The sequence below is a fragment of the Callithrix jacchus genome, chromosome 6 (genome assembly GCF_049354715.1).
Source record: "Callithrix jacchus isolate 240 chromosome 6, calJac240_pri, whole genome shotgun sequence".
In the NCBI taxonomy this organism is placed as follows: domain Eukaryota; kingdom Metazoa; phylum Chordata; class Mammalia; order Primates; family Cebidae; genus Callithrix; species Callithrix jacchus.
In genome coordinates, this window is record NC_133507.1 from 104,684,202 (window position 1) to 104,706,385 (window position 22,184).

General features: G+C 36.0%; 1 protein-coding gene across 13 annotated transcripts in view; it reads left to right on the plus strand.

Annotated features, from left to right (window-relative positions):
• The window catches only part of EPB41L5 (erythrocyte membrane protein band 4.1 like 5), a 149,514-nt gene that overhangs the window by 71,735 nt on the left and 55,595 nt on the right, over nucleotides 1-22,184 (plus strand). For 11 of the 13 annotated variants that reach the window (XM_078327974.1, XM_078327976.1, XM_035305094.3 and 8 more), the window contains 3 exons: nucleotides 835-862; nucleotides 9,225-9,267; nucleotides 9,671-9,786. In XM_078327974.1, the coding sequence (XP_078184100.1) occupies nucleotides 835-862; nucleotides 9,225-9,267; nucleotides 9,671-9,786 (187 nt within the window). Of the gene's footprint in view, nucleotides 1-834; nucleotides 863-9,224; nucleotides 9,268-9,670; nucleotides 9,787-13,042; nucleotides 14,080-22,184 lie in introns of those variants that run through there. The other 2 variants (XM_035305099.3, XM_017973543.5) reach the window with 1 other exon arrangement.

Genomic DNA, 22,184 nt, shown 5'->3' on the forward strand with positions numbered 1-22,184 from the left:
TTCTGTTAAATATTATTTTTAAATGTAATCCTCAATGTTATACATAGCCATTTCCTAATTCCTAAGTGTTACTTGCTGATTAAGATGAATTATATAAGAAAAAGCATTGTTTACCTTGAGAAATAAATTAAACCTTGTGTTTAGTTTTAAACTGAATTTATATTAAGATGCAAATTTAAGTATTTCCATTGTCAGAGTCATCACCAGTTTTCCAATAACAACTGCAATGATTTGTTGTTGGGCAGTATTGACTTAAAAAAAAAAGTCATAATTTTTGGGGTGGCTATGAATTAAATATACATCTTTAAATGAAACCGTTTTAATTTGTGATGATTTTAAACCCTAAGTTTCCTCTTTTTTTCGACTGATGGTAATTCATAATCAGTCAGCTCACTCTGGAGGCTTACAGAAGGTGCTGTTTAAAAGGAGAGGATATATATGCATTTTATTGCTTTATTTGAAAATGAAAATAATTGCCATTGTTGACTTTAATGGTGTGAACCCCAAAACACTTTGGTAAATTGAAGGTTTTTAGATTTATGGTTGGGGCCAAGTGTGGTGGCTCACACCTTTAATCCCAGTACTTTGGGAGGCCAAGGTGAGAGGATTGCTTGAGCAGCCCACAAGCTCAAGTCTCAGGAGTTTGAGATCAGCCTGGGCGACTGTAGTGAGACCCACCCGTCTCTACAAAAACATGAAAGACCCTTTCTCAAAGAAATAAATTTATGATTATGAAACACGGCTTATGAAGCAATTAAAGTTTTGCTTTGAATAGTGCAGCAGTTTATCATGTAAGATGAAACTAATGAAATGTTATCTTTTTTCTTCTGTTAGCATGTACTACAAAACCTGAAGAACTTAGGTGAGTAATGTCTTGCAACTTAGGAATTGCTATCAAATGTTTGGAATTTATGTAGTTTCTATCATTAGTTAAACAAGTATCTAATACTTATCAAAGTGTCTGGTTGTCCCTAGGCACTGGGGATATATCAGTGAATAAATAAATACATAATGCCAGATAAAATTGATGTAATGAAAAATTAAAGCAGTTGAAGGAAGTAAAGAATGGGGTCGGGGCAGATGTGCCATTCATAAAGAGAATAACATATATTTGTTATTGTCAAGTGGCTGAGGATCTAAAGATAAATTTTGATTGTTATGCATAAGGAGCTCACAGAACAAAGGTTGATTTGCAAATAAGCAATTTTATTTGTGGGATAAATCATACTTGGTTGTGGTGTATAGTCCTTTATGTTATATGTTGCTGGATTTCATTTGCCTAGTATGTTTTTGTATTTGTGTGTCTATATTCATCAGAGATATTGGTCTGTAGTTTTCTCATAATGGATCACCCAAAAGCATGCAAACAGTTATGGAAATGTGCTGTAGAGCATCATGCCTTCTTCTGCCTTCAAGGCCCTGTCCAAAAGAGTTCTCATCAATCAGGATTTATTCAACTAGGATACGATTTAGATATAGGTTAATTTTAATAGCAGTTTTCTCTCTCTTTCATTGCATACAGGCCAGAAATCTAGGCCAACCTTCTCGTTTTTACAGATGTGGTAACTAAGGTATAGAGAAATAAAGTGGTTTGCCAGAGTCTTCCATTGTCTGGTTTTTTATGTCAGGGTGGGTAATAGTGGCTTAACAAAGTAAGTTTGTATATGTTCCCTTCTCTATTTCTTGGGAAGAATTTGTAAACAATTGGTACTAATTATTTAAATGTATGGTAGAATTTACCATTAAAGCCATTTTTCTCTTTATGTGAAGCTTAAAAAATTCTTGATTCAGTGTCTTCTGAGAGATCTATTCAGATTTTCTTTTCTTCTCTTTTTTTAATTGAGATTGGGCCTAGCTCTTTCACTCCAGCTGCAGTACAGCCTGAGCATGGCTTGGCTCACTGCAGCCTCACCTTCCTAGGCTCAAGTGAGGCCTCCCATGTAGCTGGGACTACAGGCATTTGCTGTCATGCCTGGCTAATTTTTGAATTTTTTGTAGAGATGGGCCTCACTGCATTGCCCAGGCTGGTCTCAAACTCTGGGCTCAAGGAATCCTCCTACCCACCCTCCCATCCTGCCCGGATTACAGGGATGAGCCCTCCCAGATTGAATTTTTTTATCTTGATTCAGTTTGGGAGTTTATGTCTTTCTAGAGCTTCTCTCCTTTATCTATGGGGTCTAGTTTATTGGCACACAGTTTGTATTCCTTTTTGCCTTGTATTTCTAAAAGGTCCATTGTGATGTCCCCTCATTCCTTTCTGATTTTTAGTATTTTGAGTTTTTTTTTTTTCCTTGACTAGTCTAGCAAAAGTTTGCCAATTTTGTTGACCTTTTCGAATAGAACAGCTTTTGGTTTTATTGATTTTTCTGTTCCGTTAATTTTTGCTCTGTGTCATTTTTTCCTTCTGCTTGCTTTAGGTTTAGTTTGTTAGTTTTCTAGTATCTTAAGGTGGAAGATTAGGTTAATTAAAATCTTTATTTTTTAACATTTAAAGCTATTAAATTTTCTTTCAAGCACTGCTTTGATTCAACAAGTTTTGCTATGTTGTGTTTTTGTTTTTTGGTTATCTCAAAGTATTTTGTAGCTTGTGATTTCCTCTTTGACTTGTTTGGTTACTTAGGAGTGTGTTGCTAAATTTCCATGTATTTGTGAATATCAAAATTTTATTTTTTCTAATTTTATTCCATGATGGGTAGAGGACATAATTTGTATGCTTTTAATCCCTTTAAATTTATTGAGACTTGTTTTACACACCCTGCCATATGAGTCACCCTGGAAAATGGTTTATGTGTACTTAAGAAGAGGATGTTTTTTGCTGTTTCTGAGTGGAGTGTTTTATAGATGTCTGTTTGTTTATTGTGTTCAGTTCTTCTATTTCATTGTTCATCTTTTGCCTAGTTTTAATCCATTATAGAGAGTGGACTATTGTAGTCTACAACTATTGTCTGTTTCTTCCTTCCCCTTCAGTTCTTTCTGTTTTTGTTTCATGTATATTGTGGATTTGGGATAGGTATGTATGTGTCGATAATTGTTATATTATCCTGATGGACTGTTCTTTCTATTGTGACAAAATGTTCCTTTTTAATCTCTAGTAACTTTTGTTTTAAAGTTTATTTTATTTGATGTAGGTATTGCCAGTCCAGTTTTCATATAGTTACTTTACCATGATATAACCCTTCCATCGAGTCTGGAAGTTTTCACCCATTATGTCTTCAGATATTCTTTATGCTCTCTTTCTCTTCTGGAATTCTTATTAACATGTTAGTTTTTACACTTGATGGTGTCCTACAGGTCTTTGAGTCTGTTCGCTTCTCTTTATAATTTTTTTTTAAGACTGTAATCTCACTTGACCTGTCTTTAAGCGTACTGATTCTTTTGCCTACTTAAATCTGCTATGGAGCATCCCCTTTGTTAAACTTTTATTTCTGCTACCGTACTTTAAACTTTTATTTCTGCTACCGTACTTTTCAATTTCAGAATTTTTCTTTGGTTCTTTTTTATAATTTCTATGTAGTGATACTCTCAATTTCATGAGACATAGTCGTCATACTTTATTTCTTTAGATGTGATTGGTTTCCTTAGCTCTTGAACATATTTAAAATAGTTAATTTAAAGTATAGAGAACAAGAAGAGTGTTAGCCACATCTTCGTGGCTGCACCAACCAGGAGTAGAGCTACTACCATACTGAGATTGGAAATTGTGTTTCAGATGTCACAAACTTAGGCCTTAATGAGATTTAGTAGATTTTTAAAAATAAATATTTCTCCACTTGGTGTGTGCCTTTTAACAATCAAAAAAAATTTTTTTTAAAGCCAGGCACAGTGGTTCATGCCTCTGATCCCAGCACTTTGGGAGGCCAAGATGGGAGGATTGCTTAAACCTAGGAGTTCCAGACCAGCCTGGGCAACGTGGCAAAACCCCATCTCTACAAAAAATACGAAATTTAACCAACCGGGTGTGATGGCACCTGCCTGTGGTCCCAGGTACTTGGGAGACCGAGGTAGGAGAAACACTTGAATCCAGGAAGTCGAGGTTGCAATGAGCCATGATCACACACCACTGCACTCCAACCTGGGCAACAGAGTGAGATACCTGTCTCAAAAAAAAAAAATTTTTTTTTTTGGCCTGGCGTGGTGACTTAATAATGCCTGTAATCCTAGCATTTAGGGAGGCTGAGGTGGGCAGATCACATGAACCCAGGAGTTTGAGGCCAGCCTTGGCAAAATGGCACAACCCTTTCTCTACAAAAAATGCAGAAAAAATTAGCCACATTTGGTGGTGTGCATCTGTAGTCCCTAGCTACATAGAGACTGAGGAAGGGAGATTGCTTGATCCAGGGTGGTTGAGGCTGCAGTGAGCTGAGGTCGTGCCACTACACTGAAGCCCAGATACAAAGTGAGACCCTGTCTCAAAAAAAAAAAAAAAAGTTTCTTTAAACCAGTTAAGTGTTTGTTTCATTGGGGAGAGTATCCTTTTTTATTTTCAAATTACCATTCTGAAAGTCTTGCTTCTGATGGTTCCATTTATTTTATTTTATTTATTTATTTATTTGAGACAGAGTTTTGCTGTATTGTGTAGGCTGGAGGGCAGTGGTGCGATCTTGGTTCACTGTAACCTCTACCTCCCAGGTTCAAGTGCTTCTCCTGCCTCAGCCTCCCATGTAACTGAGATTACAGGCACACATCACCATGCCCACCTAATTTTTTGGATTTTTAATAGGGACAGGGTTTTACCATGTTGGCCAGGCTGGTTTCAAACTTCTGACCTCAAGTGATCCCCTTACCTTGGCCTCCCTAAGTGCTGGGATTACATGTGTGAGCCACCATGCCCAGCCGGTTCTATTAATTTTAATAGTCTATATTACAATGAGTCTATAGTGTCATGTAATGATTAGCATTTGTTATGTATTAGAGTCTCCTAGAATGCCTGTTAGAGATAAGATTCAGACCATACCCACAGATGTAGTTTATTTTTGAATTTATCTGTACTCTTATATGATGGGTTTCTCACTGGAGCTTTTTCAAAGGAGTTGGTTGTTTTTGGATATTGAGAGTATCATCAGCCTTACCTTGAAATGTCTTTTTTTTTTTTTTTTTTTTTTCACTTAGAAAGTTGTTAAAGCCAGGCCATGATTAATGACTGACTGTAATAGCACTCTGCTTTTTGAACAAGGACTCCCCTCAAATTTCTTTAGCTATCAGTAGGCTGTTGATAATAATAATAAATAGAACAGGGAGGAAGTATAGAATTCTCTCCATGAAATTTTTATTAGGTTAAAAAAAGCCAACATTTTTTGCCTTTTCTGCGCTGTATACTTTTATTTTTCTTGGAGTTATTTGTAAGCTATGCTTTTAAGAAAAATGGAGTAATGGTCAGGCATGGTGGCTCACGCCTGTAATCCTAGCACTTTGGGAGGCCGAGATGGGTGGGTCAGCTGAGATCGGGAGTTCGAGACCAGCCAGGCCAACATGGCGAAACCCTGTCTCTACAAAAATAGAAAAATTAGCTGGGCATGGTGGTCCATGCCTGTAATCCCAGCTACTCAGAGACCGAGGCAGGATAATTGCTTGAGCCTAGGGGTTGCAGTGAGCCAAAATTGTGCTACTGCACTCTAGCCTGGATGACAGAGCAAGGCTCCATCTCAAAAAAAAGAAAAAGAAAAGTAAAAGAAAAATGGAGTAATATTAGAGATTTTTTGTACATTTGAAACTATTTTGTTTATTTAATGGATTATGTCTTGCTTTCCTGAAAAGGAATCTGGGATATGGGATATTAGAGCATAAAAGTGAGTACCTGCTAAAGGTAGCAGAAATGTAAACAAAGTATTTAGCAATGATATGTAGTTGAAAAATTAAGGCTTTTATTTGCAAAGTAGGCGGTCCTTCTTTCTGTTCTGAAACACATTTCCAAAAAAAATGAATATATATAGTGTTGCTTTTATAGTTATGGTTAATTTAACTGTAATGGCTAAATGTTAATGTCTCTTCATTATTGATGCTTTCGGCCCTGGAAAACAGCGAAATGGTTATATTTAAGGAATGATTTTTTTTTAGACTAGGCTTTTAGAAATGAAATGTAGAGGGGGACCCAACTCTCCCGAAGGTTATTGAGCACCAGCTATCACACAGTTCTTGAGAAAACCTGAGCTCAGACTGGCATGCTGTATGCCCTTTCACTCTTGCCCTCCCAGTTCTGTTTGTATGAACAGTTTTGCTCCATTGAACCATGGAAAACGGTTCTGTTTGAAAAGTCACAACTGTTTGACCTGAAAAGCTTCTTGACCTTGTACTCTGCAGTTTTGTAAAATGCCTATTTGAATAACAGATTTTTACATTGGCTAGTGTAAGTCATTTTGCTTGTACTATTTTGGCTCCTAACTACTCTCTTGTGAGTCATGAATACTATAAAGTATTTTAAGAGGTGATGTTTTAAAGGATAGTTGACATTTCAATTACTAGTACTTCTTATACAAGCTTAATACGCAGTAAAGAAGAAAAGAAAAATAGTAGAGGAAATCAAATGAGTAGAAGGTATAATACGTAAGAGCAAAACGGGTCAGTTATTGTATGTAGTCTTTTAAAAGGCAAAGCTTGAACTAGGTTGGTAATGGGAAATAATTCAGTAATTCCTTCATGTTCATAGAAGTGAAAGAGTGTACATAATTATCAGAAAATAATGCTTTCTGTATTTCAAATCATTTGAAAACAGGAAGCTATGATTCAATTAACATAACTTATAAGTATTTCGTTCTCATTATTCTTATTGATCACCTACTGAAGTTATTCCTAGTTAAAAAGAAAAGCTTCAGAGAATAACCAAGGGACCATGGACTAGTAAGTCTAACTTCTGTACCAAGCAGGCTGGGTGAGATTTCATTAAGTCTTAGGATCATGGGTATTCTGGGAAGAGTAACATGGTTAATAAAAAGAAATTGTTCCTGATGGGTATAGTCTTTAAAATTGCCTTGGCAGTGGATCTACACTAAATTGTTTGGTTTTTGTTTGTTCGTTTTAGGATTCTTTTCTTTTTTTTGTAAGCCAGGGTCTTGCTCTGTCACCTAGGCTGCAATGCAGTGGCATGATCATGGCTCACTGCAGCCTCAACCTCCTGGGATCAAGCAGTCCTCCTGCCCCAGCCTCTAAACTACCTGAGACTACTACAGGCACCCACCTCCACACCTAGCTATTTTTAATTTTTTTGTAGAGCTGAAGGTATGGCTGTGTCGCTCAGGCTGGTCTCACACTCCTGGGCTCAGGCAGTCCTTCTGCCTTGGCCCCTGAGTACTGGGGTTACAGGCCTGAGCCACCATGCCTCACCAATAGTATTTCTTTTAAAGGTATTTTGTTATTGTTGTTGTAATCACTGTTATTTGTATTTTACTAATATTAATTCATTTAGTCATTCTAACAGTCTCATGCAAATGAGTAACCCAAGGTGTATAGAGTAGACCTAGTGACACAACTTGGCTTTGAACCTGAACAGTGGAAGTACAGGTTATGGTGACTCAACTTGTAAATGATCTGTAGTTCTTTAAAAAAATAGAATATAAAATGTGTTCACTCTCCATCCCCCAGCCTTTTAGCAGGGCCTCTCTTCATTCTTAGGTTCTTAACTGGTTGACTTTCATTATTAGGTTTTTATTTTGCTCTCACCTTGTTAGAAAGGCTTCTAGATATTCTATTCAGAGGTTGTATTTGAGAGCTTTGCCTGTTTCCTCTTAGAGTGAGATGTTGGCTGGTTATAATATAATAGTCTTCATAATTGCCATGGGAAGTCTTCGCCAACCTGATGATTGGTAGTGATTTGCTTTTAAATCTACTTGGGGCACCCAAAATATTCTGTCTTTATCCTTGAAAGTTAGTGGCGGCCGGGCATGGTGGCTCAGGCCTTTGGGAATCCCAGCACTTTGGGAGGCTGAGGCGGGTGGATCACGAGGTCAAGAGATCGAGACCATCCTGGTCAACATGGTGAAACCCCATCTCTACTAAAAATACAAAAAATTAGCTGGGCATGGTGTCGCGTGCCTGTAATCCCAGCTACTCGGGAGGCTGAGGCAGGAGAATTGCCTGAACCCAGGAGGTGGAGGTTGCGGTGAGCCGAGATCGCACCATTGCACTCCAGCCTGGATAACAAGAGCGAAACTCTGTCTCAAAAAAAAAAAACAAAAAGAAAGTTAGTGGCAAACAACAGGGATTGATTGTATTTAATTATCTGTTTCATTTTTCTGAAACACGGTGCTGTCATTACATGTGCAAATTATTTTCTCACTTTCAGGGAATTTTTTTATAACTTTGAATTATTATTATTGTTGTTGTTATTGTTATTATTATTATATTTTGAGATGGAGTCTCACTCTGTCGCCCAGGCTGGAGTGCAGTGGTGCCATCTTGGCTCAAGCAACCTCTACATCCTAGGTTCAAGCTCTGGAGTAGCTGGGATTGCAGGCATGCGCCACCATGCCTGGCTTGAATTATTATTTACATAGTTGAATTTCTTACTTCAGGGATACCATTTATCCTTGTGTTAGAATGTCTGACATTAGGAAACTTTTTTCTCATTTTGTTGTGAATTATAGTTCATCTTTGAGTTTTTATTTTATTGAATTTTTCTGCAGTTCTCTAGGTGTTTTTTTTTTTTATTATAGGTTGAGGGTTTTTTCAAGTGCTTTTTGTGGGGTGGGGGTGGGGATAGGTACAAACTAAACTAAAAATTTTAAAACATATTTATAAGTCATTTGGAAAGGACGGTGTACACACAGAAATTTCAAACTTTCTAAGACTTTTTTACTAAGGCCTTTTGAGTTATAAAATGCTGAGTTCTTGCCGACACTGGAAAATCTTCATGGTAGTAATATACAAAAGAAGGGACGGATAAGTTTATGTGGGTATTGTGTTGCTGTCTTTGTTAGGCCATCTTTGAAAGCTGTTGTCCAATGAATAAACATTAGTTGTGAAGTATATACCTGTAAAGCACGATTAAAATACAGGTATATGGAAACATCAAATGAGCAACTATAGAAAAGCAAGTATTTGCCTATAAGAACAGATGTTTTCAGGTATTGGACATTCTTAGTTTTAGGTACCAGCAGTAGTTTTATTCTTTATTTGAAACAAAATGTTAGTATCTTTAAAATAATCTTTCATTAGTGTATATGTAATCTTATAAAGTGGAGCCTTGTAATTTCATATAGAGCTTTTAATAGATTTTTTTTCGCCCATTACAGTGTTCACAATAATGTTTCCACCCAAAGTAATGGCTCCCAACAGGTAAGACAATATTAAACTTCTAAAACACTGGATCACGGCTTAATTATGATAACAGTAGTAGTATTCATTGGATTTTCATAGTGGTATTTGTAACATTGCACAAATTATGTGCATTCTCTTTTCCTTATCTCTTAAGTGATTTAGTAATAAGTTCCTGTTACTTTATTCTCTAGGATGTTGTAAATGAAACAGGTGCTCTATAAAACATTTTCTGCCCCTGTGAATCCAAGGGCATTTTAACTGATTACTAATATTTCATTTATTAACTCTAAGGTGATACATAAAATTCAAGTGTTTGTTTATATTTTGTTGACTTTGTAAATAGTATGCTGTTTTAGTATTTGTTGGTGAAGAGATCTTTTATCTAGGCAAAATAGGTAATTTTTATAATTTTTGTCCAAAGGCATGGGGGATGAGATCTGCTCTGCTTGTGAGTCCTTCCACTTCCTCTGCACCTGTGCCGGTGGAGATAGAGAATCTTCCACGGAATCCTGGAACAGACCAGCAAGACAGGAAATGGTTTGTTAATTCCCGAAACAAATAAAATATTGCTTACTTAATTGTATTCTAAATTCCAAGCCATAATCTTAAAGTTCTTTAAATGTGATTGAAAGCAAATTATTCATATTTGTGAGCTGGAAAGCATATTATTGAGTAATCATATTGAGATGGGGAAAATAAGGATGTTGGTGATGAAGGGAGTCCAGTTGTCTAAATGAAGAACATCTGACAGCTGTCCTTATTTATTCTTTATTTAAAACAAAACATTAATACCTTTAAAATAAACCTGCTTTTATTAGCTTGATGTGGGAGTGGTGGATGGTTCTCTGTTGAAAAAAACTTCCTTGCTAGACAGTAGAATATTTTCCCACATCTGTAAGGAAAATATATCCACTACGTGTTATTCCATGCAACATGATGCTACTACTTTGAATGTGTTTTCTTCATTAAAGATGGAAGGTAAAGTCAGAAGCGAAACATGATTGAAATATGATAAAGTATGATATACACAATTTTCAGGAGATTGAGAGAGAGTCTGATGACAGGAAAAAGATACTTTGATCATTTAGACTTCCAGGGTCTTTGTTTAGATTAATAGTAAATATACAAATATGGATACTTTGTGGCTTATTGGAGTTAATCACTTGAGTTTATCCTTTCCCAAATAAACATATGTGGCTTGGTGGGGGCTCCTTGGGAATTATTTGATTCAGTGGTCATGTTGGGTGTATCATCTATTCAAGTTATTTTGTCTGTTTGTGAAATGAATTTTAATAATTCATAGGATTTTTCTCTTTTTCTCTTGCTCTTAGTTTGTTTAGTACCTGAAATCTAATGAGTTTCTGTGGTGATCTCAAGGTTTTGGTCAGCTTTCTGTGCAGCCAGTTCTTCCTTCATGGTGGTGGGTCAACAGTGGTTGGTGATTATTTTCAGTCTTTGCTTTGTAATTATTTTTCACTGTTATTTTGGCTTAACTAACTGCAAGGTGTCTGGCTTTTGATGTTTGGGCATATTTTTACTTTCAGTTCCAAATAACTTGCGATTAGTTGTAAGATTGAGTTCCCCTCTCCCCCAGTCCCATTTTCTCCTTTTTATTTTCTTTCTGCATGGGTGGATGGTGATAACTTTGTGTATATTTGTGTGCATCCGGGTACACACTTAAAAGTGTAAAGAGCGAGGCTTATAAATGTCAAATTTATTTTTTAAAGTAATTTTTAGAAGCTTCTTCAATTTCTTACGGAAAACACAGCTCCTGTAAGCAGTTACGTTTTATCTCATTGATGTTACCACCAAATCCTATTGGCAAGGAAAAATAGTACTGAGACTTCAGCTATAAAAGAAGTGTGTTATGTGTTTGCCTTTTACATTAATATGGAATGAGAGTCTGATCAGTTTGCATACTAATTACGACATTGAATCTTTGAGTTTTTTCATATGAATAGGTACATATTTAAATCTATTTGATTTTGTTAGGTACTACTTGGTTTCTTTGATGCATCCTTTAGAAAGAGCATTGAATTTATTAAATTTTAAGGAAAATGAAAAATTTGGAGCCGTGTGTTCTCCTTTCTTTATGTGGTTGTACTGAGACCTCCTTTGCTAAAATGGAGTAAAATGGTGATCTTTATAACATAATGAGCCTCAGAGTATGTCAACAAGGGCATGGAACTGAATATAGAGCTGGCATATTTAGGAGATAATGGACTCTCCCGCCTTCAATTAAAATGTGTTCTGCATTTCATTCTTTTTTCTGCATGCTTTGATTCTTATTAATGCTTTAGAAAATATAAAGCAGTCCTCCTTTAGAAAGTAAGAAATGTTTAAAATGTGGAAATACTTCCAGTATTTGAACAGTTGGGCAGAATAATGGATCATGCTATTTCTGGCAGATAACTTTTAACCAATTTAATCTAAACCTACTTACTCCCTTTTCAAATCTTCAGCATTTTTTTGCTGGTATCTTTTAAATGACACCATTATTTGAGTAACTGATTTGGTATGTAAGTAGCTTAGAATAATCAGGTATTTAAAATTTCAACTTTTGAGACGCAATTCATGTATTGTAAACCCATAAATCATTTGTAACAACAAAAACAAAACAGAATAGTGTTTAGAAAATCTTGCATTGATAGAACATAAACCTAATTTAATTTTCTAAATTTTTAGAGACCATAACTTGAAGGTTGTGATTTTTGTGAGCCAGGTCTGATGAACAAATTGTATTTCAGTTAAAAGAAAGATGACTTTGTTATAAAAAAGCCTTCCAAGTTTGTTTTGAAAAATTATTTTGGTTTATTTCTTTTCAGTTTCCCTAAGGGATAAAGGTGATTTGGTTGAGTTAGAAAGATAACACTGTCTTTAAAAATGTATTTTTGCTCATATTTTATATTTGGGGTGGTATTTTTCTTTGTAGTTATTTTAAATATGTGCTGCCCTTTCTGCCATGTCACAAGACTCATTTGCTGAACTTTGGCAAATGCTTTCTTTCTACTGGAGGATTCTGATCAATTATAACCAAGAGCTGTATGTATGTATGTTTCACTCTTAAAATTCTATAGGACTTTTCTATAGCACTGTGATAAAAGATGCCTAATATGCTTACTAAACTACTTCTTGGAGGGGGTGTTTCATTGCATCACTTTATCTGTACCTGTTGAATTTCATTTTGAGGTCCTGCAACCTTTGATTATATAAGGAGCAATGATGCTCAATTGTTAATTGAGAACATTGATGTAAAATAACATGGCCTCTGAAGGTAGATTTTTTTATTTTTAGTGGTCTTTTCTGAATTTTGTTTCCTGGGTTTCAACTCTGCGAAATCGCATAATTTGAAGAAGAATTTTCACAGTTTTCTTTGTTCATATATGCTTTTATCCTTATGTAGAGTTATTTTTTCAAATATTTGAAGTAGGCAGATTTTATTTTTTTCTTCTGATTAGAACCCCTAACAACATTTCTGCTTTTAATTTTAGTAACAGCATCAGGGACAGATACAGAATGTCTTGCTTTCTGATAAATTTCTTCTTTAATCACTTAACTGAGTCTGATTACTTACATGTATTTCCATGTTGATATTTTCCATTACATGTAACCTTGTGGATTTCTTCCATTTTGTTATTCTTGAATGTTATCATTGCATGGAGTAGATGTTGGTAGCTACTCATAGAGGTGGTGCATGCTAGTCACATTACCTTTCACCTTTACCTTTTGCACATCCATTTTCTCCTATTCCTATTGACTAACTGTGCTCCCCTCCCACTCCCCAACCATCCAGGCTCTCTGCTGCCAGTGATTGCTGTCAACGTGGTGGAAACCAGTGGAACACAAGGGCCTTGTCCCCACCCCAGACTGCACATAGAAACTACACTGACTTTGTTCATGAGCACAGTGTGAAGAATGCAGAAATCCGTCATGATGTTCATTTTCCTGGCCATGCAGCCCTGACTGAGATATGAGTGTTGACCCTCTTAGGCACGGGGACTCTTTGTCATGCAAGTTGTTGGTATACATTACCTGGTGTTTATAAAGGATTGATCACGTTAAGAGTATTTGGGAGAATTTACAGTGAGTCACTAGTTGTTTAGTGCTGTTTGTAATTGAATTCTTCCATGAAAGGGACAAGGAATTGAAGAAGCTGTATGCCATCCATGATAGTGACAAATGTTTTGTGTTGTAAAGAGTATGTATACCATTGTGATTTTAGAAAGGTTTTCATGATTTTAGTATGTTAACACATCACCCAGCCTATACCTCAGGAGAAGGTTTGTGTTGGTGAACAAGGTGCCCATTATTACCCCACCACGTGCCATCCAGAGAGATCAAGGTTAAAAGAATCAGACACACTAAAAACGCACTGGAACATGTCCAGGCGTAATATATCAGCCTTTCGAGATATTTATTAAAAACTCATTCTTACACACTATTTTAATATGTCTGAAGTGACACATGCCTTAATTTCAGTTCAGTGCTTAAGATTTTAATTAATGTAATTTTTCATTACAAACACTTTTACTTATTAATAAACACAAATATTTTAATTTACCAAAAGATTTAGAGATCACATTAATAATGTGGCTCTTGTATAGAGAAATCTGAATGGTTACTTTTGAATGGCTAGCTGGTTAACCAGTGGTTAACTGAATGGTTATATTACTACGGAATGGTTATACAAAATGGAAAACGTATTTACTTTTTCTTTTTATTTTACTGGCTTTTCTCTTTCATCTCATACACCTGACAGATTACCCAGGTTTGCAATAGTCTCATAATCTGATCCTGTACAACTTTTAAAATAAAATTCTGAAGCCAAAACTATGATTTTTAGATTGTTTTACTATTTTTGACCCTTTTTTAACTTTAGAATTTAATTATTTAAGCTTTTTGTTTTAATTAATAGAGGCAAATTAACTAGAAAAAGTCAATTTCTGATAGGGAAACATGTAAGGGGAGCATTTCTTCTTTTTTTAGCTTTTTCTTATATTTTAGAAAAATTTTCAGACTTTTAAACTATGTATATAGAAATTTATAGATATTTTATATTTTGAAGAATATATAATGCTTCAAGATAGTGAAGGTTCATTATATACAACCCATTTAATGCATCCTACTCACATAGAAGTTGGTTTTATATCTCAAATCCTTCCTGCCAGACAAAGATTAACATTTCAGAGGGCTTAATACTGGACTATTGGTTTAATACTGAATGGTTGGTTGCAGTTTGTCTATAGAAGACCTAAATAAGGAGAACTTGCTATATTTAAAGAACGAAATCTGTAGGCAGGCTTCAATCTGAGTTCAGTATAATCATGTCTAAGGAGATGGACACTCAAAGTATTAGCACATCTTCTTAATATAAATAGATCTGTATCTTAAATAGCTCAGCTCACACCTCTATAAGTCCATCATCATATAGAAAGCTTAAAAGTGGCCACTAATGTATGGCCTTTATAACTGTTTTAGACTTTACATAGCTCAGATGATAATTGCTAAGCATTGTCGTTGCTGATATTTCTCTTAAAAGAGAGGAATTTGGATCATAACATTTTAACCACAGAAGCTCTGGTTTGTGCCATTCAAGAAAAGATTTCATGGTTATGTATGTCATTTAAAGAATCCTACCATTTCTATAGTGGAAACTAAAGAGGCACAATGAATAACAAGCTTTCCTGGTCTTTTAGAAAGATGTAAGGTTTGACTTCACTCACTTTAAAATTATTCTTAATCTGCAGGACAGATGCTGATATGATGCCCCATATATATCTTAGCAGATTGTAATTGAAGAGTAAGATCTTCAGTTCATATTGAAAGTAGCCATTTCTATATTTTGAATTTGGGTTAATCAATACTGTTACATTTAAGTGAAGATTCACATTGTAAAGAATTCATTTGCAAATTCCTGATGAGAGACACTGGGTTGAAGGGATGGTAGGGACAGAGGCAGCAATAGGGGTAAGGAAAGTAAAGGGCTAAGGCTGGATGGATGGTAGTAAAATTAAATTTGTCTATTTATAGAAGTTCCCATATGCTTCAGAATTTCATATCAAATATTGCAAATATTTGTTCTTCCTACTGATATTTTCAAGATGAAAATATATATATATATATTGTTTCTAGCTATCAGGTACTTATAAGTAGCTCAACCTAAATTAAATAAATTGTCACCAACCTGTTTACACTTTCCATTTTATTATGCCTAAAAGGGTCAGTGATGATAAATTTCAGATTAGAGAAGTAATACCCTCAGAAGCACCTTACTGGATCACCGTTCTTTTGATCAAATGGAGTCATCAGCACAGAACTTAAATATTACGTCATTTAATTTACAGTTCTTTGGCTAATTTTATTTAACATAATTAATGTTAACATCTTGAGTTAGATTGGTTATATTTTGACTGTTTTTATAGTAAAGGAAACTTACAGAAACAGCAGAGCTAGTGACCTTCACACTTTAATGCATGAACATAAACGAGCTCATAAGTTCATTGTCTCTATTGCATTTCAAAGGCATTTACCTATCTTGGAGTAAGAACTAACATTTCTGACCATGATAGAGTAATCCTAGATAACATGCTTTTAAGTGAATTACAGAGAAAAAGGAATTTTATTTCTCCTACTATGTGTATATCTATATTTCAAAAAGCACCTAGTATACAAACACTCTAATATTGAAATACCAGTGTAATTCAAATCTTTTTTTTTCTTTGACAGGAGTTTACTTAAAGTGTTGACCAAAAAAATGATAACACTTGGATCTTTTTTTAAAATTTCTTTTTGTTGTTGTTTACTGTTCAGAAGGTACATCGGCACATTGGATCTTTTTATTCACCAGTGTAAACTGAACAAGTTTGAAGATGGTTGTTCCCTATCATGCCCCAGTGGTGAGAGCTGTAGTTGCTTGAGCCATGGTACTGTGTTTGGTCAGGGCACACCTCTGTTTCTAAACCATAGTTCATTGCTGAGAGGCTATTATTTTTGTGTTAGTCTTTGAATATTGGATTTGGAAATAATAATACAAAGTTACTATTTTTTATGGTTGGTGTTAGGGCTTATATGGATTTGCTCAAACAAAATCATCTTGTCTCAATAACATTTTATCTCTTTCCTACCACATGCTTCCTTCCTGAATTTTAATATGTATTATACCACATCATCAGTTCTGTGTTGCTTTCCAGGTTGTTGTGAATACTTGCATGTGAGATGCTTTTACATAAGCGCTGGAACTGGAGATGCCTCTGTGGTAGGAAAACAACTCTCTCTCCTTCCTGCTTCATGCCTGCCTCTTCCCTTCCCCATATGTATAAAATATGATTTGTCAGGTATTTCTAGATATTATGAATCCTGTGGATTTAGGTATTGTAGTCTTCCTCTACCACCTCTTTTGCAGAACTTAAAAATTTCTCATCCTCAGTTCCTAAAAATGTTTACCAATGAAAACATTGTGAGAATGGAATCTTGTTCCGTTAACGTTAACTTTGGTGGTATAGAAATTAAGACATGAAGCATGTTGCTTTCAGTGTAAACTAAGTCAAGGAGCTTCATTGCTTTCATCAATTCTTGACTGTTGCTGATGTCATAACACACTTCAGTTGCTTTGAGCTCTTTGGTCTGGTGAGGAGGGACATACATATTGTCTTTTTCAAAGAATGAGTGAAGAGAAGAGAAAATTTTAAAAGAAATTGGTGGAAGGAAAATAACTTTGGCTTTTTTATTGATATTTTTATACTGAAGTAGAAAACAATTGTTTGTATTCTTCCTGAAGGAATTGTTCTCACAATTTTTTTGTTACTAGATAATTACCTAAGCTTCTGTGTTACAAGCTGTGGCCTCAGGTCTAGCGGGTGGTGCTTGAGTGAACATTTTACATTTTGTTCTTGACAGCTGGCCAGCATTGTGTTTCTATTGGCAGGGGAAAGAGGTATCTGACTCAGAGAACAACATTTTCCAAGGATCTGACTGAAGACTTCCTTAATGGTGCAATAATGTACCTCCTCATAAAAACAGGTTCAACAGCTGTAACTCATTTTTTGTTGTTGAAGGAAGTTCCATTTGTTTTGTTTTTACCTACTTTTAATAAAGAATTAAGATCCAGTATATGATTAGGATTTGTAAGAAATTGCAGATTTCTTAATAAAGCTCACACCTACAGACATGACTAATCATTGATTAAATGCAAAATATTTTAAATTATTAGGGATAGAATTTTAAAAATGAAAAATAAGAGGTGATAATAGGAAGAAATTGCTGCCTTGATTTCTTGTGGAACTAGTTAGAGGAGTATTCAGATAAACTGTGGAAAACATTGAAGGATGCAAAACACCATTGGAATTTATACCCATTAACAGAGAAAAATTTCTTATTACAAAACTATATTTGTAGCCTAGCCAATAGCTTCAGGAATTATTTAATTATGAACTCTGTAGAAGTTTGGAGGTAAGACCTGTGTTTAATAACGTGCATTAAATCTTTCTGGGGATATCATCAGCAAACTCTCGGATATTAGAAAGACCTGGGAAGATTTCAGTTCTCTGGAATATCTAGGTTATCACTTTTAAATTTCACAATCATGTTGGAACAATAATATTAAAATATTTGAGTAGTGAAGTCATTGAATACTAGTCTGAGTCATCTACATTTGGTAAGGAGGCCTGGGGCATTTGTTGCAGTGAAAGATTTCAGGAATCTTGTATTGACATCTCTTTTTGTGATTCATCTCATTTGTTCAACACCTACCAGAGTACCTTGTTGGGTCTTCCTTGTACACAGCCACTTATAATTATAGCTTTCCCATATACCCTTGAATTTCTTGACCTTCTCCCTGTTGTACACATCTGGTTAAATCCAACTCTGTATACTCTGCATGTAGATGGTAATGTGTGATAACACAGAATTGTTAAATGGTCTCTAAATTGTGACCACTAAGCCCAAGTGAGCTTTCAATGCTGCCTCATATCCTATTTACTTAATCTATTTGTTCTCCTACAGGGCTGGGCTGACTTTCTCCTCTTTCAAACCACTTCCTCCCTTCGTACTCTTTGTTCTCAGCTTGCTCCCTACTTTATTGAGAGCATAAACAATCAGAAAAGATTATCTCTATACTCCCACCATTTTATCAGTGAACGTACCTGATCTGCATTTGGGAATATATTCCTTGCTTTCCCTGCTGTTACTCTAGGTGAACCATCCATACTCTATTTAAGGCCCAGGTCCTTACTAGTTACCTAGATCCCCACCCCAAGTTACTCAAGACCATCATTTGAGCAATTCTCCCTTTTCTACTGCATTAGTTTTCCCTTTCTACTGGAGTGTTCTCATCAGCACTAAAACATCCTAGGATAGCACACATCATTTAAAATAGAACTGTCCCTTGAATTTACCTCTTTTGGCTATTCCTCCATTTTTTTTGTTTCACTGATAGCAAAGCTCTTTGCTTTTTAAGAATTGTCTATGCTTGCTATCTCCTTTTTTTCTTAATGTCTTGAGCCCATTCTAATCAAACATTATCCCTGACACAAAAGACTGGGTATGATTGTGCAGGTTGCATACTGTATGAGAGTGCCACGTTTAAGAGAATGAGGTTCACATATTTATGAGAGTGATTTTCCAGCAGATGGCACTAAGTGTCTTGTTCTAAAAAAGATCAGTGTATTTGACAGTTTTGCAAGAGATGGATGTGTCTTTAAGAAGAACAGTGTTTTAATCCATATAAAGGCTCTGCCTTGGGCTAATAGTGTTATGCCACTACTCTACCAAAATAGCTTTATTAGGTCACAAATGACCTCTACATTTCTAATCCCATAGTCCATCTTTTAGTCTACTTAATTAGCACACAGATCAGTTGCTCACTTCACGAAATTGTCACCTAGCTTAGAGATACCACTGTTTTTTATTGTCTTCTAACACGTTATTATTTTTAATCCCCTTTGCTAATTCCTAATTTTCTCTCCTACCCGTAACCTCTGTTTAAGGAACTTTTCTGTAACAATTCATTCCCTTTGTAATATCATCTAGCGTTATGTTTTTAAATGCCATTTGTACACACTGGCAATTTCTCAGTTTATATCATCAACCTGGACTTTAAAATTTCCAGACTTACATATCCAGCTGTCTGTTTGACATCTCTACTTAGGCATCTAATGTCGGCATCTCATTTTTTAAATTATTTTGAGGTAACGTCAGGCTTACAGAACAGCTTCAGGGATAGTGCAGAAATTCCCACACTCTCCTGCCCTGCCTTCCCTTAATGTTTTTGTTTGTTTGGTTTTTTGAGACGGAGTCTCGTTCTGTTGCCCAGGCTGGTGTGCTGTGGTGTGATCTCTGCTTACTGCAGCCTCTGCCTCCTAGGTTCCAGCAATTCTTCAGTCTCAGCCTCCTCTGAGTAGCTGGGACTACAGGTATGCGCCACCATGCCTAACTAATTTTTGTATTTTTAGTAGAGATGGGGTTTCACCATGTTGGCCAGGAAGGTCTTGAACTCCTCACCACAAGTGATTAACCAGCCTTGGCCTCCCAAAGTGCTGGGATTACAGGCATGAGCCACTGTGCCCAGCCCCTGTTGTTAACATTCCACATAATGTTATGATGGTATTGTCAAAACTAAGAAAAAAACCCTAAGAAATTAGTATTGGTACAATACCGCAAACTGAACTGGACCTTACTCAGGTTTCACCAGTCTTTCCACAAATTTTCCAGGATCTAACCTGAGATCCCATGTTGCATTTAGTCGCCTTCAAGTCTTTGACAGTCATTCCATGTCTTTCATGGTTGGCCAGATGCCTGGCAGAATGTTCCTTGATTTGGGTTTGTGTGGTATTTTCACATGGTTAGTTTGAGGCCAGGGATTTGGGGGAAAATACTGCAGAGGTGACATTGAGCATCCCGAATTTAATATGTTTAAAATTGAACAATATGTATCTCTTGACTCCTGCAGTTTTTCCCATCTGTGTGGTTTTTTTGTAGCTTTGTAAGTGGGAGTTCTCTCTTTCCTGTTCCTAAGTCAGTGTGTCTTGAGCTCTACTGTAGACCTACTGAATCAGAAAACTGTAAGTGAGGTCCAACAATCTTTCACATGCCCTCCTGGAGATTCTGGTGCATACTAAAGTTTGAGAAGCACTGACTTACAGCACAGTACCTTACAGTCATCTTGACTTCTCTTTGTTTCATACTCCAGATGTCTTTCAGAATCAGTAAATTCGATCAGTTCTGTCTTCAAAATGTGTTTAGGTCTACTGCTTGTTACCATTGTAACTGCTCCCATCCTGTTTCCATTTTGTGTCAGCTCTGCCCTCTTAACTGGCCTAGCCATTGCCCTTGTTCCTCTACTGTCTGGTACTCCTTTCAGCAGCTGTAGTGACAACATCAGATCATGTCATTTCTCTGCTTACACCTTCCAGTGTCCTTGTCTCAGTTAAATCTCAGATCCTCACATTGATAGAAACATGCATTTCCCTCCCCTTCAATCCTGACCTTGCTTACATCCAAAGACTCTTCTTATACTTGCTCAAACATACCAAGCATGTTCTCTCTGGATCTTTGTACTTCCACTGCTTCCTGGATATTCCTCCCTTGAATCTCTTATGGTTCATTCCAGAACCAGCAGATTTCTTAATGGAGAAGGCTTTCCTGACCACTATAAAATAATCATGTTCCCTGCCCCCTGCCCAGTCTTTTTATTTCCCGTCTGCCTTACCCTGCTTAATTTTTTCTCACTCCCTTCTCCTTAGTATGCCTTTGTCATCTCTGTAGAGACAGTCCCTTATGATGATTCTCAGGATTTTTCAACTTTATGATGGGTTTATCTGAGTATTAAGTGCATTTTTGACTTACGATGGGTTTCTCAAGACATAACCTTATTGGTAAGTCAGAGCATTTGTGTTTTTCAACAGCATGTGCATTAAGGGAGAGCATTTATTTTGTTTCCTTTGGTATCCACAGATACTCCATATATATTATTTAATTGAATGAATGAATACCAAGCACATCTTGGCACACCTGGTGACACAGAATAGTCAAAATACTGTTCTTGGCTTCAAGAAAATTATACTCAAACTATAGAGATAAACGGTTTTACAAATAACTGATAAAGTGCTCAATCAAGCAAGAAGAGAAGTGGTTGGAGTTAAGACGCCTTCTTGGCATTTGCATCAGGTTTGAAGAAGCCTTCTTGGCATTCGCATCAGTGAAACAGAATCAGGAGTTTTGAATGGATAAATCATTACAGTCTCAGGGACCTATAGAAAAGAAAATTCTATAGTTGCTAAGTGCAAGGTATAGTCCAGGAATGATGAATCAGGATTTTATGGGAAGATATAGTGACAATGATAGCTGCTGCTTGAGTGCTTCTGTGTCAGACATTGTTCCGGAGGTACAGCAGGAAGTATTTAGCAAAGCATCCTCATTTAATGCTTATGAAGATCTGTAAGGTATTCAGGCTAGTGAAGAAATGAAGGCACAGAACAATGAGGCTGGGCTTCGAACTCAGACAGCTTAGTCCTAGAGCCCAATTATTACTGGCTACTGTACTGCCTCCATAACTCTAAAGCTTGGTGGGGTCCAGAATGTAGAGAGTAAAAAGGAATGTAATAATAATTCTGTTTTAGAAAGATAACTCTTGAGGCAGTGTGAAGGATGAATTCCAATTGGTGGAAGACTGGATTATGAAAATATGCTGCATACATTCTATGTAATTGTTAAACAATCAGGACAGTCTTCATATACTGTTAGTAGAGGATATCAGTGACACATCGTTGAGGTAAAAACTTAAGTTGTCAAGTGTCTGAGATTCATTCCCATTTTTGTAAAAGCAACCAAATCATGTATAAGTAAGTTCATACACACAAAGAACCTAGAGAGATAAATAGCAGGTTTTCAGAAAATGGGGGTGAGGGCGACATTGCTTTTCTTAGCTATCATTCACAACT